The 16,819-nt window shown below is 36.3% G+C and overlaps 1 protein-coding gene across 6 annotated transcripts in view; it reads left to right on the top strand.

Moving 5' to 3' along the window:
* Positions 1-16,819, top strand: part of LOC126817146 (dystrophin) — a 293,105-nt gene that overhangs the window by 173,474 nt on the left and 102,812 nt on the right. For all 6 annotated transcript variants that reach the window (XR_007678819.2, XR_008787851.1, XM_050543983.2 and 3 more), the window contains one exon: positions 7,392-7,596. Coding sequence is in view for 3 of the 6 variants with exons in the window: in XM_050543983.2 (XP_050399940.2) it covers positions 7,392-7,596 (205 nt within the window). In the remaining 3 variants the exon portion in view is untranslated. The remainder of the gene's footprint in view (positions 1-7,391; positions 7,597-16,819) is intronic.

Below are 16,819 nucleotides of genomic sequence, written 5' to 3'. Positions count from 1 at the left end.
ATCCGATTGACTTCAGATTGATACACAGAGTTTAAGATCTTGAGATGAACAAGTATATTGATTTTCAATGAATTTTTATGACTTGGAACAGCTAAATCCATGATATTAAAAGTTTTGTATACAAAACGTTAGTATGGGGCAGAACTTTATAAAAACCAAACAAATTCTAATGGTTTTCTGAGTTGTTGCTCTTAATCAGATTCTAGTGCATTATAAATGTTTCATTACCGAAAAAAGTAAAAATATGCGACAACTCTTGTTGACTGCCCGGACGATTTAGCTGCTGTAGGCGTACGTTTCGTTGCCTGGCAACCTATCTTTATTTTTAGCTTGTTCTTTATCCATCTCATGCAAAATGTGGGCATATCCTGCCTGGCAGCCGCTGGTTATACGTCACCCGTGTCTGGGTGTGTGTCTGTGTGTTGCCTGCAGGCCACAATTCTTAAGTGATCATCTTGAAACTTTACATACTTATTCCTTATACCCTAAGGATGATCCCTATTGTTTTGTGGTGCATGCCCGACCCCCAGGGGCAGAGCCACGCCCATTTCTTGCATTTGTTTGTTTTTCATCTACAGACCATATTTCTTAACGTATCACCTTGAAACTTTGCATACGTATTCCTTCTATCCTAAGGAACATCCCTGTTGTTTGTGGTGAATGCCCAATCCCCAGGGGCAGAGCCATGTCCATTTTCTTTTTGTGTGTCTGCGTGTCACTTACAGCCCGCAATTCTTAATCGATCGTTTTGGAAACTTTTTTATACTTATTCCTTATATCCTAAATAATAATAATAATGAGGTTTTATATAGTGTCTTCTCCATGTTGACACATGCTCAAAACAATTTTAGTAATGGTTCTACTGGTAAAACTGTCGAAACAGGAAAGTCTTTAGTGCGGATTTAAATTGATTAAAAGTCTGTTGGTTCTTGATCAGTTGTGGAAGTTCGTTCCATAATCTAGGACCAGCTGAACTGAAAGACCTATACCCATATGACTTTTAAGTTATATCTTGGAACAACTAGTGACTGTTTATTTTGAGAGCAAAGTGATCTAATAGGGTCGTAGTCATATAAGAGTTCAGAGTAGCAGCGTTATTGTGACATTTATACATTAATGTTAGCATTTTGTATTTGACTTAGGCCGCACCCAATGTTTAGGTGTCTTGTGTTTCACCTACAGGCCGCAATTCTTAACAGATCGTTTTGAAACTTTGCATACCTATTCCTTATACCCTAAGGATGACCACTATTGTTTTTTGGTGATTGCTAAACTCCCAGGGGCAGAGCCACACCCATTTTTTCTTTGTGTCTCTGTGTGTTGCCTACAGGCCATGATTCTTAATGGGTCGTCTTTAAACTTGGGATATGTATTCCTTATAACCTAAAGACGACAACTGCATGTCCTGATTCCCGGGGCAGAGCCACGCCCAATTTTTGTGTTTATCGTTTACAGGCCGCAATTCTGAATGGATCAACTTGGTACTTGGTATATGTATTCCTTATAGTCTAAGGGCGTCAACAATTGATTTTGGTGAATGCCCCAAACCCCAGGGCTAGAGCCACGCCTAATTTTTGCCTTTAGCACCCGAAGGCCACAATTCTGACTGGATTATCTAGGAACTTGGTATACTTATTCCTTATGCCCTATAGATGGCAACTACTGATGTTGGTGCACGAACCCCTCCTCCCCCCACCCCCTGCCCTCTCGGCAGTGCTACGCCCACTTTTTGTTGATATTTTGTCAGTAAATGATATACATGTTGCAATTATTAACAGATTTGGATCCAATTCGGAATGATCCAGCATAGGGTTGTACCTCTATATACTCTTCAAAAAAAGTAGGGGATATTCAGAAACGATACAAAACTGCGGAAATGCACTTCTGTTTTAATTAGAGGTAACCAGTGTATGTTAATAACAGGCCAATTGCTTACACATGAACATAAACAGTTCATATGGGCGGCTTATCTGACGGCCCCATTTCACTCGCAAAGAGATACACTGTCAAAAGTGAAAATGGCCGTTTTTGATTTTTGTCTTAATAGTGGGTAATTGCTCCACCAATCCTCAGACATTCAGCAATTCGTCATGGCATGCTCCTTATCAACCGTTCAATCACGATTTGGGGCAATCTGACCCACTCCTTTTGCAGTGCCACAGCCAATTCTTGCAGTGTTGTCGGGGGGGGGGGGGGGGATGGCCGAATGGTTAGCACGCGCGTGCTGTATCATAAGGCCTGTCATTGAGTCAACTGGCGTGGTTTCAAATCCCCGTTTGTACATGACAAGGAGTAGGGTCGCCTGTCCAACCTCGTGGGTTTTCTCCGGGTCCTCCAGTTTCCTCCCACTGCTAAAGACCCCTACGCACAAGGGAATTATTGAAATAAAATTAAACCATATGTTAGTCCCGAAATGACCTAGTTTGTGTCGAGTGGACGTTAAACCCCCTTTTATCTCTCTCTCTCTCTGTAGTGTTGTCGGTTGAGGTTGACGTCGACGAACACGTCTCCCGATCATGTCCCAGGCATGCTCTATAGGGGAAGGTGAGGACTCAAGGCTGGCCAAGGCATATGGACAATATGTTAGTCCCGAAATGACCTATTTTGTGTCGAGTAGACGTTAAACCCCCTTTTATCTCTCTCTCTGTGTAGTGTTGTCGGTTGACGTTGACGTCGACGAACACGTCTCCCGATCATGTCCCAGGCATGCTCTATAGGGGAAGGTCAGGACTCAAGGCTGGCCAAGGCATATGGACAATATGGTGACGCTGGAGGTAGTCATTCACGACACAAGCGCGGTGGGCACGGGCATAATCATCTTGAAAGATGAAATGTCGACCTGCACGTTTAGCAAAGCGCAGAACTATCGGTGCCAGGATGTGTCACGATAGTACACACCAGTGACCCTTCCATGAACAATATGCAAGTCCGTTCTGCCAGTCACGGTGATTGCTCCCCACACCATCGACGATTACCCCAATTTGTACGCTGCCTACACCATAGACGCCTGTTTGTCATGTGCTGGCGAGTTAATGGAGGCACAACACGCGGTCGTCACACATGCAAATAGGCTGCATGTAGCCGATTTCTAATCGTTTGGGGTGTAACTCGAATTCATGTAACTTGGTACAAGTTTACAGAAAGCTGATTGGCCGTTTGTCCTCGATTTCGCATGACCTGTGTACCAATGTATCGATCCTGGGCTTGTGTAGTGGCTCTGGGACGACCTCAACGAGGTCTATCATCAGCATTGTGTGTTTGTTGGTACCAGTTCCACGGTCTGCTGATCACAGACTGTGACACATCAAGCATGTTGGCTACTGCTCGCTGTGTAGAACCCATTTGAAGCATGCCAATAGTACGTAGACGTTCATCATGTTGAAGACGTCTCATTGCAAATTAAACGTAACACACTAAAGCAAAGATACGCTAAACAGTAAATCTTATGCAAGAACCGAAAGGAAAGCAAACATGGATAGCATAAACCAGCATGCCACAGTTTTCATCAACCCTTCCTTGATGTTTCAAATTTGACAATGAACCCCGCCCACGTGTATGGCGTTATTGTGTAGCTCAGTGGTTCTGTTGGGGCGATAAGTTCTTCACTATTTATCATATCACAACCTGCATAAGTATTTGCATTTCAATATCCCCTACTTTTTTTGAAGAGTATATATTGGTCCATGTCCAACCCCCAGGGCAGAGCCACACCCAATTTTTGTGTTTTTTGTCTACAGGCTGGAATTCTAAATGGATCATCTTGGAACTTGGCATATTTATTCCTTATACTGTAAGGATAGCAACTATTTATTTTGGTGCATGTCCCGACCCCCAGGGATGTACCACACCCACTTTTTTGTTAGTTTTTATCGATAAATCTCTACAGGTTGCAATAATTAACAGATTTTGTTCAAATTCAGCATATCAATCATTTCAATAGCAGGGTGGTACCTATTTATATTGTTCCATATCCAACCGTCTACAGGCTGCTATTCTGAATGGATCATCTTGGAACTTTGCATATTTATTCCTTATACAGTAAAGACAGCAACTATTTATTTTGGTGCATGGCCTGACCCCCTGGGGCAGTGTCACACCCACTTTTTGGTTAATATTTTGTCTGTAAGTTTGGCAAAACAAACCCAATGCCTAGTCTTTTTTGCCTCTTGTCATATTACAGTCATTACAGCCATTTCATATTTCATTCTCTTCATTTTAAAAAGTACCATATCAATCAAAGCAGGAATGTGGACGTATATCGCAGAGAAACAGTATGTCTCCCAATAACGGAAGGTGGACTTAACCTGATTAATATTTTTAACTTTACTACCGCTATAAAAATTTCTTGGATAAAAAATTGCTAAAATTTTGGAGAGAGTCTTATGAAACTGGTCATTGCTACAGAATATAATGAAACCAAAAAACATGGTAGACTTCAATTGTACAAATGTCTAGTATAATAAAGATATAACAATCAACTAGTACATTATAATACATATAGCAGTGAAGGCATAAATTTCATACAAGGATTAAATAGTCTGGAGGCTCAGTCCGACTTTGAGGTGTTTTTGAGATATTCAGGGTCAAAGGTCAAATGAGGTCATTTACATTGAAAGTGAATAAGCAGCCATTCTTGTATCATGAAAACATGCTGAAAAATATCGAAACTAATCACTCTTTCAATAAAAATGTAAATTTGCTAAATTCACCTTTCTTCTTTGTGACACCGAAGGTCAGAGGTCAAATTTTCCATTTTTGCACCAGGAAGATTTAACACAATACACATCAAACGTAAAATATGAAAACTATAGAGAAACCTGTTCTAATTTGATGGACACCCCCCTACACTGAGCCTGCGGTCGAAAAAGGTAATGATAACCAATTTCTTAGTTATGAACAAATTATTCAAAAATTTGGCATAAAAAAACTTTCAGAAATAGGAGTCATTGTTGCAAGTAATGACAAAATTTGAGAAAAAACTTAATATAGAACACACAAATGTAATCATCCAATCTCCAATGTTGCGATTTAAACTGTACAGCTTTCTGAAGTATAAAACTAATGGTAATAGCGAAATAAACAAAAAATCTACAAAAAATGCATCCTCTAAAATCTCGAAACAAATTTAGACAGAAAGGTGTCTACATAACACACATTGATTGGAAACGACACAATCTAACACCTTTTAAATGCTGTAGTTATACCAACTTACAGTGGTTTTAATATAAAATTATACACAGAATCAACACTACTAACACCTTCCTATATAGAATTAGTTGATAGATTAACCTGAATGCACTTATTGTTGTGAGATATCAGAAACACTAGAGCACCTAATTTATGAATGTCCAAAAGTACTAAAAATTTGGAAAGAAATTTTCTCGTGGATTAGTAGAATCACAGGAAAATCATTCATATTTTATTTGGTAGTCTAGATGAAACCCTGAGTGATGACATATGTAATATGGTTAACTGGCCAATTATAAATGTGAATTTATTTACAAAACAAAATTTAAACATGCATCACTGGAAATCAAAGCTATTTAAAACATGCTAAAAGAAAAAATTGAAGTAAAAACATATTGCTTACAAAGGAGTGAAAATTCTGACAAATATGAAGCTTCTATGAGAAATTGAATAAATTACTAATAGAATAAAGCCGACTTATTTTTATAATCTAAATCCATTTAGAAGACAGTGGACTGTGGGTGTACATAATTTCTGCAAAATTAATAATGTTTATATGTTGTAAAAAGAATGATTCCTAGGTCCCAACCTAGGCATTCTCTCTAATAAATATATCTTTGCTGGGAAATAAAGCTTTTGGAAAAAAAAAAAAAAAATTATTACAGGGAATATTTTCAGGCACTATTCAAATATTTTTCAGGCACTATTCGTGGTTAAATTTAGGCAAATTTTACTGGGCTCCAAATCATATTGGGTCCCAGGAGTTGAAATGTTTGTAAAATTTTACTTCTCAGCTGACAAGGAGAAATATTTCTTACTTGTCACTTGGTCATTTCAAGTTGTCACCATTGATTTTTGTTTTTAATTAAAAAATAACTTATTCATTCTATTTCAATTACATTTGTAAGAGATGCTTACACTTTAACACATTTTGGCAGAGGTAATGAAACAAACCAATCTGATTAAAATACAGATCTATATTTCGTTTCATTGTTTTATACTTTCGATGGCCTGCACTACATGAAGATCTGACAAGTTATAGCGATAGGTCACGTTAGGGGTCAAAAGACCAACTTATGACCCTTTTGACATCAGACATTTGATTAACCAATCAGCATTGATGTTACTAGTGGATTACCCACAGTTCCGTGAAAAACACGCCTAAAGCTCGCCGTAAGAGACCGTTTCATTGGCTTATCCCTGACACCATTCAGAACACAAGTTAAATAACAACTCTTCCAGATCCAAGTGTAGTAAAGACAAGTAAAACGAAATTTTGAACTATAAAAAGGAAACGAAATAGGATCTGTGTTTTAACCAGATTGGAAACAAACGACAGACCATTTTCTCACTCGAGAATCTTCACTATTCGACTTGTTCGTTTTTCTTACGTTGGTGATAATATAATTTGAAATAATATCCAGTTAGGCATGCTAGTATATTCCATGCCAAAAGAAGCGGCAGTAAATGGAATTCAACTATCAAAATATTTAATTCTCTTCAGAAAGAATTGTCTGCCATATTTCCTTTTATTTTTTTAAGACAAAACGAAACCTGAAATAATAGGCTTTAGGCCTATATACATCATTGACAATTGTCAATCAACTATAATAATTAATTGAAGACAAAAGATCAGTATAGTATAATTACTCAATGACACGATCCAGATTTTTTAGCTAGTTACCTCAAAACGTTATCGCTAAAATCAAATTTTAATCACATTCACCACTTCCATTTTTTTTTATTGCAAATCGCCACTTTGATGACCGACAGGCTGAGCCCTGATTGCCATGGAGTCATGTAATATTGACTGTGATTGGGTGATTAAGAACGAACAGCCAATTACATTATGGCTTTCATAGAATCAGTAGTGTTACTATTTTAATGCAAAGAAACATTTTCCAGACGTATAGAACGAACTTACAACTTTATTGGAATGGATAAATTAGACAGACATTTTTAGCCAGAATATTTATAGATATTATTCTAGTTGTCGTTGGCAACAAGTAGATTTTATTTCTACTTGTCATTTTAAAATGTTACTTGGATTCGACAAGTAGCCTGGACAAGCGTTATTTCGACCCCTGTTGGGTCCCATACACCTATGTCTTGTTTTTCAGAGTACATAATAGTTTTTGTGTTCTACACAATACTGTAATGCTTGTGAAATATTAGAGAAAATAAAGGTTTATTGTTTATTTCAGTACCTATGGTAAGACTAACTGTGTTAAGATCAGTATTAGAAGATCATGGTTATAATCATGGTAGTTTATTAAATATTGATTGTGAACAATTAACCATCCTACTAAGAGATATATATCAGACATCAGATCATCGCCATTTTGATACAGTTAAAATGGAGAAATTTGTTGATGTTACACTGAATTTTTTACTTGGTTTATATGATACGTAAGTTCTTTTCTAATTTATGTCACTAACAAACATAGCATAGCCAAATTCGGTGCATATTACTTTTTATATACCCACATTGAAATATGGTCATAATTTGACGTCACCTTGTCTGTCGTGGATAAATGTCTTTTTGACATATTACTTTAAATATTTCATTAAAATTAAGATCATAGTATGCTGCCTGCTCTAGTGTCCTAAGTTATCATCCGAATGACTTTAAATTTGTACACACTGGTTATATCCCTCTAGAGGTCACAATTATTATCCGATTTAAAAAAACGTTCCAATATATCACTGTTACACCCAGTGTTCAACGCAAACGTCGGTCCGTAGGCCCGAGGCCGACTGATTTATCGGAGGACTCCTGCTTGCCTATTTCACTCGGGTCCGCCGGGCCTTCGCCTTCTTTCTTATCTCGCATAGTTAGTGTCCACATACGACAATTCGGAAAATGCTAGAACTGTCATAGAAACGCAACCTCTGAGTCTCCGATAGTTGACGGTTATTGTTTACTTGTCATCGACATGACGGAAGCTGCTGTTTTTCCAAACATTGACTCGCGTAACCAGCCTTTGATTTGTAACTGTTTTTTTTTTGTCGGCTTTAGCCGCTTGAACTTTAAACAAAGCGATTGGTAAAAACAATGAATCGGCTACTATGGTATCATAAATCAATCTACTTTCGGCTAAATTTAACGGGTTAATTATTACTCTTTGATTAAGTAGTCAATCAACTTGCTTGTTGGCTACAATAACAGCCATACCTCTCGGTATGGATTGTGATTCTCGTTCGGGAATCACGCTTCTTCGACGCTCCGTATAGATTCCAGGTACCGGTAGATAATAAAATAATAATTGGATCATGCATTTAATGGTTTGGCTGACCAGTTGTTACAGAAATTTAAATCTTAGTTGAATATAATCCCCAGAACAGTCATTAATAATATATTTTTCCGACAAAATCTTCGATGCCAAATCCGCCGATGACACATGACATCAGTTGGAATTTCTAGGTCAATAAGCCAGCGATGCTAGGTTTAGTTTTAAGTAATGTTTACCGCTACGATTTTTTATTTGATACACATGCTTGCAGAGGCTAAATTTTAAACATATTGTCGTTATTATTATTGAAAACTATATGGCATAGTCGTACAGAATTTTATTTTAAAGTAATTTCAATTATGGCTGTCACGTGATCACTGTGCCGTGTGTCTCTCATGGACGAATGAATAAAAACATATTTGCAAGTTACGTGATAGACAAAAACTACAAATTGTGTTATGAAAAATACCACCTTGCTGTATCATTTTATATCCATCAGGAATATTACTGACACGGTGTAGCTGTAGGCCTACCTATTATTAAAGGTAATGGAAGCTTATAATTTTAAAACCATTTCCTACGGGAATTCATTTGAATCAATTCTGGGCTATTGTGCTAACAATTTAGGGTGGGATAAGCGAGTTTATGCCATTCCTCAACGAGTTGATGCCATTCCTCAACGTTATCGCCAGGCGTCAAGTTTTTTTGTGTAACTGTTTGAAGTTAATGACCTAGTTTGATGAGAAAAACCGTAAATTATGTAGCCGTGAATAGATTTGTTCCCATTAAATTGAAATGAAATTAAGTTACTAAACCCTTAGTCTTTCTGTGGTGTACTGGCTTTATATGTACTTCCTTTATTCTGATCGTTCTGCACTTCGCTTGGAAACTATAAATATTATTATTATTGGTTGGGCCTGCGTGTCACCTGAAGGACCCACATGATCACGTGCCACACAGGTCCTGCGGGCCTGTGCTTGGAAAATGTTTGTTTCGGACACTGGTTACACCGCAATGTCAGTTGAGTTCGAATTTCGAGAAATTGTCACTGTTACACCGCAATGCCAGTTAAGTACGAATTTTGAGAAAATCGGACCAAAACTGCAGGACAATGTGATCTGATTTTGATGAAACTTGAAATACATGTTTATAACTCAAAGATTTTGGTTCCATTCGATATTCGCGCATATCAGATCGTAACTTCGTGGATTATGGCCCTTGATTGTACAAAAAATCACGTTTTAACTTGTTATCCGATTTAAAAAAAAAACTTTCGAATATATCACCGTTGCATCTCATTGTCATTTGAATTTTGTGAAAAACGTTCCAAAACTGCAGGACAAAATGGCTGCCCCTCATACACAAATGGTGTAAACATATGGTAGATGAAGGTTGTGGACCCTCTAGAGGTCACAACTTTGATTCGATTTTGATGAAACTTGAAATACATGTGTATAACCCAAAGTTCTTGGTTCCTGTCGATATTTGCAGATATCGGATTGTAACTTCCTGAATTATGGCTCTTGATTTTAAAATCAAAATATCTCGATAAAAGTGAATATAAAGCTTGTTCATGTGACGCGCCAATTTATAGCTAATAAACAAAGGAAGTTGATGAAGTCTCATCTCGCCGACTACGAGAGTGTGATTCCTGATAAAAGTGCAAAATACGAATGTGGTTGGTACCGGGCGGTTACAGGTGGTTTAGAGTCGAGAGGCAGCCAAAATGGCGGGCGGTTTCGGGCGCTCCGGTAATGAGAGGGTTAAGCTATTCGAAGACAACTTGTGAAGTCTTATATTCCCTGATTCCATAAGACGAGTTTGGGTATCTCTAATAAGCTTTATAGCGGTTTCTTCATCTTGAAGTGAAATAAGTCCATCATCAACATAGAAGGGATTCTTTACAAATTTACATACTAGATCACAGTGGTCCTCATTATCATGGTTACAAACAGCTTTCTGAAGTCCATAATTTGCAACAGAAGGAGATGGTTTGTGCTCTCATACGATACTCAATCGTAGGTTTATTCTTGTCATTGTCCTTATACCATAGGAATCTCTAAAAATTTCGACCCTTCTCATGTACAATAAAGTGGGGGACCCCTCGGGACTACATCTTATCGTTAATGCCATCCAGTGCGAATGTTCTTAAAGTGTGAATCCATTTGAATTCATTGGCTTTCCTTACGTCTTCTCATGTACTTCAAAATTAAAAAACATTTGCTCTATATCACCGGTTATGGCTATTTTCTCTTTTCTAAATTTAAGCAATACTGCTGCCAAATTATTAGTTAAGTCAGGGCCCTGCAATAGTACATCATTCAATGATAGCCACCATGTTTACCCGCTGAATCAAACACTATGCATAACTTCTTCTTCTTCTTCTTGTGATAAATACCAAACATCGGCAAATACCAGGGCTACTTCAGCATGATTCGTTACTAAAATTTTTCCATAAATTCAAAAAATTCTTTCCGTTTTGATTGCTTCTTCTGTAATTCTCGATCCAATATATCAAATCTATGTTTGGCTTGTCCATAATTATTTGGTAGTAAAGGTCTCTCTTTCATGAAGGGAAGTGGTGCACTCCAATTTCCTGTTTCAGCTTTTACAACTTTTTCATCCATTATTTCCATGAATTCATCATCTTCCGGTGAATTAGCTGGAGTGTCATCATTACTTGTTCTTACAAATATACCTGATCCAATATTTATTTCCTTTAAATCAAAGTTATTCGGGCACAAGTCCATGCATGTTGCACGTGCGTCCGTCAAAGTATTAGTCTTATTAACATTTAATCTTTCAGTTTTGTGAACAAGTCCTAAACACGATTCCCCTATAATGACCCATCCCAACTTAAGTTTTTGTGCGAAAGGCCCATTTTCCCTACTCATTCTTTGTTCTAAGATATGATGCACTGGTAAAAGGTCCCTACCAATCAATTATAGAATTTCTGTTGATTCCTCATATTCCAGTATTTAATTAGATCCTATATCCATCAAATGTCTGTATTGCCTGGCTACATCAGGAGTAGGAATCTCTTGTCTTTTTTACATTCCACTAGACTAGAGATGTTCAATTTATATTGTCCGTCAATTGATTTGATATAATAACCAGTTCCTCTTCTACCAGTCATAACCTGATCACCAGCACAAGTTGTTAAATTATAAGTTTGTCCTTCAGATTCATCATTGAAACGTTCAAACATCTTGGTACATGCTAAAGATCTGTTACTTTGTTCATCAATAACAGCATATGCCTTGATGGTTTTGTCCATTCCATTTCTTCCAACTTCTACCAATACAGTCTTGGCACACGATTTTCCTGAAAATCCATTACAAATCTGAGTACATTTATTATAAACGTTTTCTTCTCCCTTGATGGGGGTCGTTCCCTGCCATGATTTTCTCTGGATTTCTTATTGGTGGGAGGGACATTCTTACAATTCTGCATTAGATGTTGTCCTGATAAGCAAGAATAACAAATTCCATATTTAGATATAATGTTCTTTTTCTCACGCCAAAGTTTATCTTTAAATACGTCACAGTCCTTTAAGACATGTCCGCAACCCTTACCATGCAGGGGACAATCACACTTGTCATTATTTGATGAAGGGTGATTTGTTGTAGATCCATTAATCTCAGTTTTCTTTGCTGTAAATGAAGGTCTGTTATTAAAATATTTGTGTTTAACGTTTTCACTTTTCTCCAGGGCCTGTTTAGAAAAATTAAAATGATCATCATATATAAAGCTAGGATCATTGCACCTTATACTCATATCACAAATAAATTTAACAAATATATCAAATGTAGGATAAATAACATTATGATCAGCTTTATATTTTGAAGCTTTTTCCGTCCACTTATTTCTTAAATAAGGTGGTAATTTAAGTATAATAGGATTAATTCCAATAGAAGAATCGAAATATGACAATACTGATATTTTTGATCTGATTTAACACTAAGTATTTCAGATAACAGATCAGACAATTCATATAATTTGTAATTTTCTTTTCCAGAAATTCTGGGAAATTTATCTAACTTTTCCTTTAAAGACTTTTCAATGTGTTCCGGACTTCCGTATCTAAGATCTAATCTAGCCCAAATTTTTGAAAGACCAGCATCTGGAATATGGACATTTGAAATCTTATTCTATTAGCATACTTTTTCGATTCTGTTCCTAAATATTTTTGAAAGTAAATCTACTTGTTATTATTATTATTATTATTATTGTTCGATTTATATAGCGCTTCATTACACATGAGTGTTTCTAAGCGCATTCACAACAAAACAGTTCAAAAACATTTTTGAAATAAGTAGGTTTTTAAGTTAGTCTTAAGCTCTGGATGGAAGAGGACTCTCTAAGAGTTTTTGGAAGATCATTCCACATTTTTGCTGCTTTGACGGAGAAAGCATATTCACCAGAATGCTTATTATATTTGGGGATCCTCAATATGCTACGATCACTTGAAGAACGAAGGTTGGATCGCTGGGGAGTATAGAAATCAAAGAGTTCTTTTAAATAACTGGGTGCGGTGTCAGAATAAATTGATTTAAACACATTCACAAGAGCTTTAAATTGAACCCTCGCTCGAACTGGAAGCCAATGGAGTTTCTGTAACTTAGCTGATATATGATCAAATTTTCGTGTTTTAGTTATAAGACGTGCAGCATTGTTTTGCGCTATTTGTAGTCTGTTTAAAGCTGTTTCTGGTGCTCCTAATAGAAGAGAATTTGCATAATCCATGTGCGATGTTACTAATGCTCTAACAACACTCTGGCAAGCATCAGTATTAAGATTAGAGTGTATTCTCGAAATAGCTCTCATTTGATGATGCATTTTTCGTATGATACTATTGATTTGGGGAACTGGGGACATAAATTCATCAGTAACATAGCCGAGATTTTTAGCCTGCTTCTTGGGAGATATAGAGCATCACCGATCTGAATGGAATCCGCTTTAAACAATTTACTGGATTGTGATTTTGATGATATGATAAGAAATTCAGATTTGTCATCGTTAAGTTTTAGCTTATTTCTGGTCATCCATCCTCGAATGTCATTAAGACAAGACTCAAAAGGAGTAGCCATAAGTTCATTCACAATATTTTGAAAACTATTTTTCCATACAATATATGATTCTGGTTTATCATTAAAATGTACAAGTCTTGACATTGAAAGTTTTTTTTTCAACAAAAAGTTTGTCATATCAGAATGATCTGCCCTGGGAGTATAAACAGGAGCTTCAACATTTAGACTACTGGTAATCTTCCTTTCATCTTCGATCTTCTTCACTTCTAAATCAATAGTCTTATCGCTATTATTCATTAGAGGCCCAATGTTCGATTCAGGAATGTTTGTTTTCCGTTTTTGTTCAAAATGTTCTTGCTTGCGTAGGCCTAACTATCTGTTTCTCTATGTAATTTTGTACCAATTCAGTAGCATTTACTTTAGGCGATAAATTTTCCTTCACAGAGTTATCATCCTGCTCCACTTCTTGTATAACTGAAAATTCAGCGTTGGCTTCCGCAAAGACCCTTTGTGCCAAAATTTCAATCTCGTAGTCCATTTCAGTTTATCCATCCTGTCTCGAAGTTTATTCAAGATGGCTTGATAATTGTTTGTTACAGTTTCTTTAGTATTATAGAGTGCCGTAAGTTCTAGAAGTGTGGTGGGGCCTCCATGTTTCTTCAGAAATGTGACATATTCTTGTGATATTTCATCAAATTTACTACTGTCTGAATCGTGGTAAATTATAAACGGATTTCTTCGATCCATTGTACAACTATATATGCCAGAGAATAAAAAAGTTCTCTCTTGTAAAATTGAACTCATCACAAACTTTGACACCGAGAAATACCAAAATGGAAGCTAATTACGTCACTTATTGGGATAGATCATTTCGTATAAGGGGGTCAAAGCAAGGCTTGTCTGTCGTAACAGTGTTTGGCTCTTTTATGACAATTCAAATTTTGTGTATGAATAAGCTATTGCTCTCAGACCCAGTAATGAGTTTGGGCGTTTACAAACTTAAATATGCCCGTAGTCCTGTATTTTGTTTCTGCCTTGTATTAATTATTTGGTTAGAGAGTTTGATGGGATTATTTCTTTTGAACTACATTTGTTTTACTTGCCTTGAATCTCACCCTTGAATATTTTTAATATTTCCTGATTTAATTAAGCAGTCCTGTCAATTAACCTGCAGCAATCTGCTGTAGCCTCAGCAAAATTAATAGCCGAGGCCATTGAATCATTGAATAGGTATATAACGTTATTTTTTTTTATATAAATACCAATAATTATTATCAACAAATCATACTGCACATCGGTTTAATTATCCGCAGATAGTTGCATGTCTTTCTATTTTCTCTTTGCATATTATTTCCAGTGTGCAAAAACTGTTCAGAATTTTATAATGTGTGTCTCGGTACCGGTAACACAATTAATTTCCAAAATTCCCGGCTTCGTTTTGAAATTCACAAAGCAATCTATCCATACGATTGTACTCTCAGTTATTACCTAAATATTTTGAAATCCACGGAGAATGGAATATTCCGATGGCATTTAGTAGATCGCGATCATGCCTCAGCCAATCAACGCTTTGAATTCTCTTACCGTAAAAGGTATCATCCCATGAGTTATTGTATGCTACACAGATGCAGTGACAATGGTTAAATTTAGCGCCGCGAAACTTGCACGAGTTTTTCCCACGGTCTGCATAATTAACATACAAAACCCAATAATACACGCAATCTGCAATGCCTCTTCTGACAAGTGATTTTTTTTGTTTTAAATACATTTTTATAAAGATGATAAACGATGTTTATAGATATCAAGAATGTTTTGATTTCAGTATCTGTCGAATGAACAAAAAAAAATAATTTAATCAGGAATATTATTGACATGAACAGTCTGAATGTGAATTAAATATGGAAATTATTGAGAAGCGGTGGCCTTTTATCATATTTTTTTGTGGTAATTATAAACTTTGAAAATGGACTAATAACCACAGAGCATTGGGATTAGACCCCGCGTTATGAAATATGATCAATTAAAATTATGAAATAAAGTGTGTTTATTTCTAAATGTTAGTCACAAAGTTGCCTATAATTGACAGGGATGTAATATGTTTTATAAAAATATATATAATATACAGGGCAGGGATGTAGCCAGGATTTGCTGAGTGGTGGAAAAAATAGCTACCAAGCGGAGCGAGGAAAACATTTTTTTTTTAGGAGGGGGGGCGTGGTCTTTTATGAAAATTTAACCCTTCTTGGTGTATTTTCAGAGCATCTGCTGCCTTTTGTATTTGCTTCAGTGCAAATCAAATTTCCATTTATATATTTTTACCAAATTCACTTAATTTTCATCAATGATACAGAGACTATGCCAGGGATCTAAAAACTTTTTGACACCAACCGATCGAGCATAAAATTTCCCCACCCCACTCTGTTTCTCATTTTTTTTTTTTTTTTCAAATATTAAAAATTAAAACGGTGTTTGTGTTTTATTTGGGTACAACGAATTATGACAACAGGTAGATATTGATAATTAAAACACGTTGTTTTATTTGACTTGTGTCTCACGAATTACTACAACATTTACGACATCCAAACCTTTAACATTGGAGTGCCGTAAATTGGTCTGGGTGACCTATTTACGGCAAATATACAAATTTAAAGAGGGATAAAGGGGTTTAAATACAACTGGGCGTCTTTCTTTGATTTTTTCTTTGTGCTGGGCAGCAAAAAATAGTGCCGCCCGGCATGGCTACATCCCTGACAGGGGTAAAATTATGGGGTGAGTATTTGTATAATCGGTGATATATTCACTGTGAATAAAATTTAGTAGACTGTTAATCAATTGTTTCCAAATTAATGTCATTGTCTTCAGTTGCTATTTTGTTGCCCAAACTCAAAAAATCGAAAAGGTCGTGCGCTGTTTTGATTACAACACACGTGATAGTCAAAATTTGTCAACCTTTACCCCCTCCAACATATTACGATGGTTTAGCTCATCACATGACATGTGTAATGTTGTGATGGACTCTGTCGAAAATACAAGCAAAAACATTGACTTTTCAAGAGAGAACTTTTTTTTCCGTTGGGATATTTAATTGCGTAATGGATTTTATTCAACCGGAGGTGATTTCAAACACATAGGCAAGTTTTTAATAACAATTATTCAGTAGTTTGTTCACAATCGAAGAAATCTGTTTAAAATTTACCACGGTTCAGACAGTAAATAAATTTTTCACAGTTGTCCTTTTTCCTTTTAATTGTTCAAGGTTCTGTTCCTTTGAAAGGTCAATTTGTTCAATTGCCTTGTTTATTCTAAATTCAAGCTGTGTCAAATTCCACTGAAACAGTTCTTGGTTTTCTTCCATTTCCGCCGATGCCT

This window comes from Patella vulgata, chromosome 4 (genome assembly GCF_932274485.2).
Source record: "Patella vulgata chromosome 4, xgPatVulg1.2, whole genome shotgun sequence".
In the NCBI taxonomy this organism is placed as follows: domain Eukaryota; kingdom Metazoa; phylum Mollusca; class Gastropoda; family Patellidae; genus Patella; species Patella vulgata.
The sequence above is the reverse complement of the archived record's forward strand: the minus strand, read 5'-3'. Positions and strand labels throughout refer to the sequence as shown.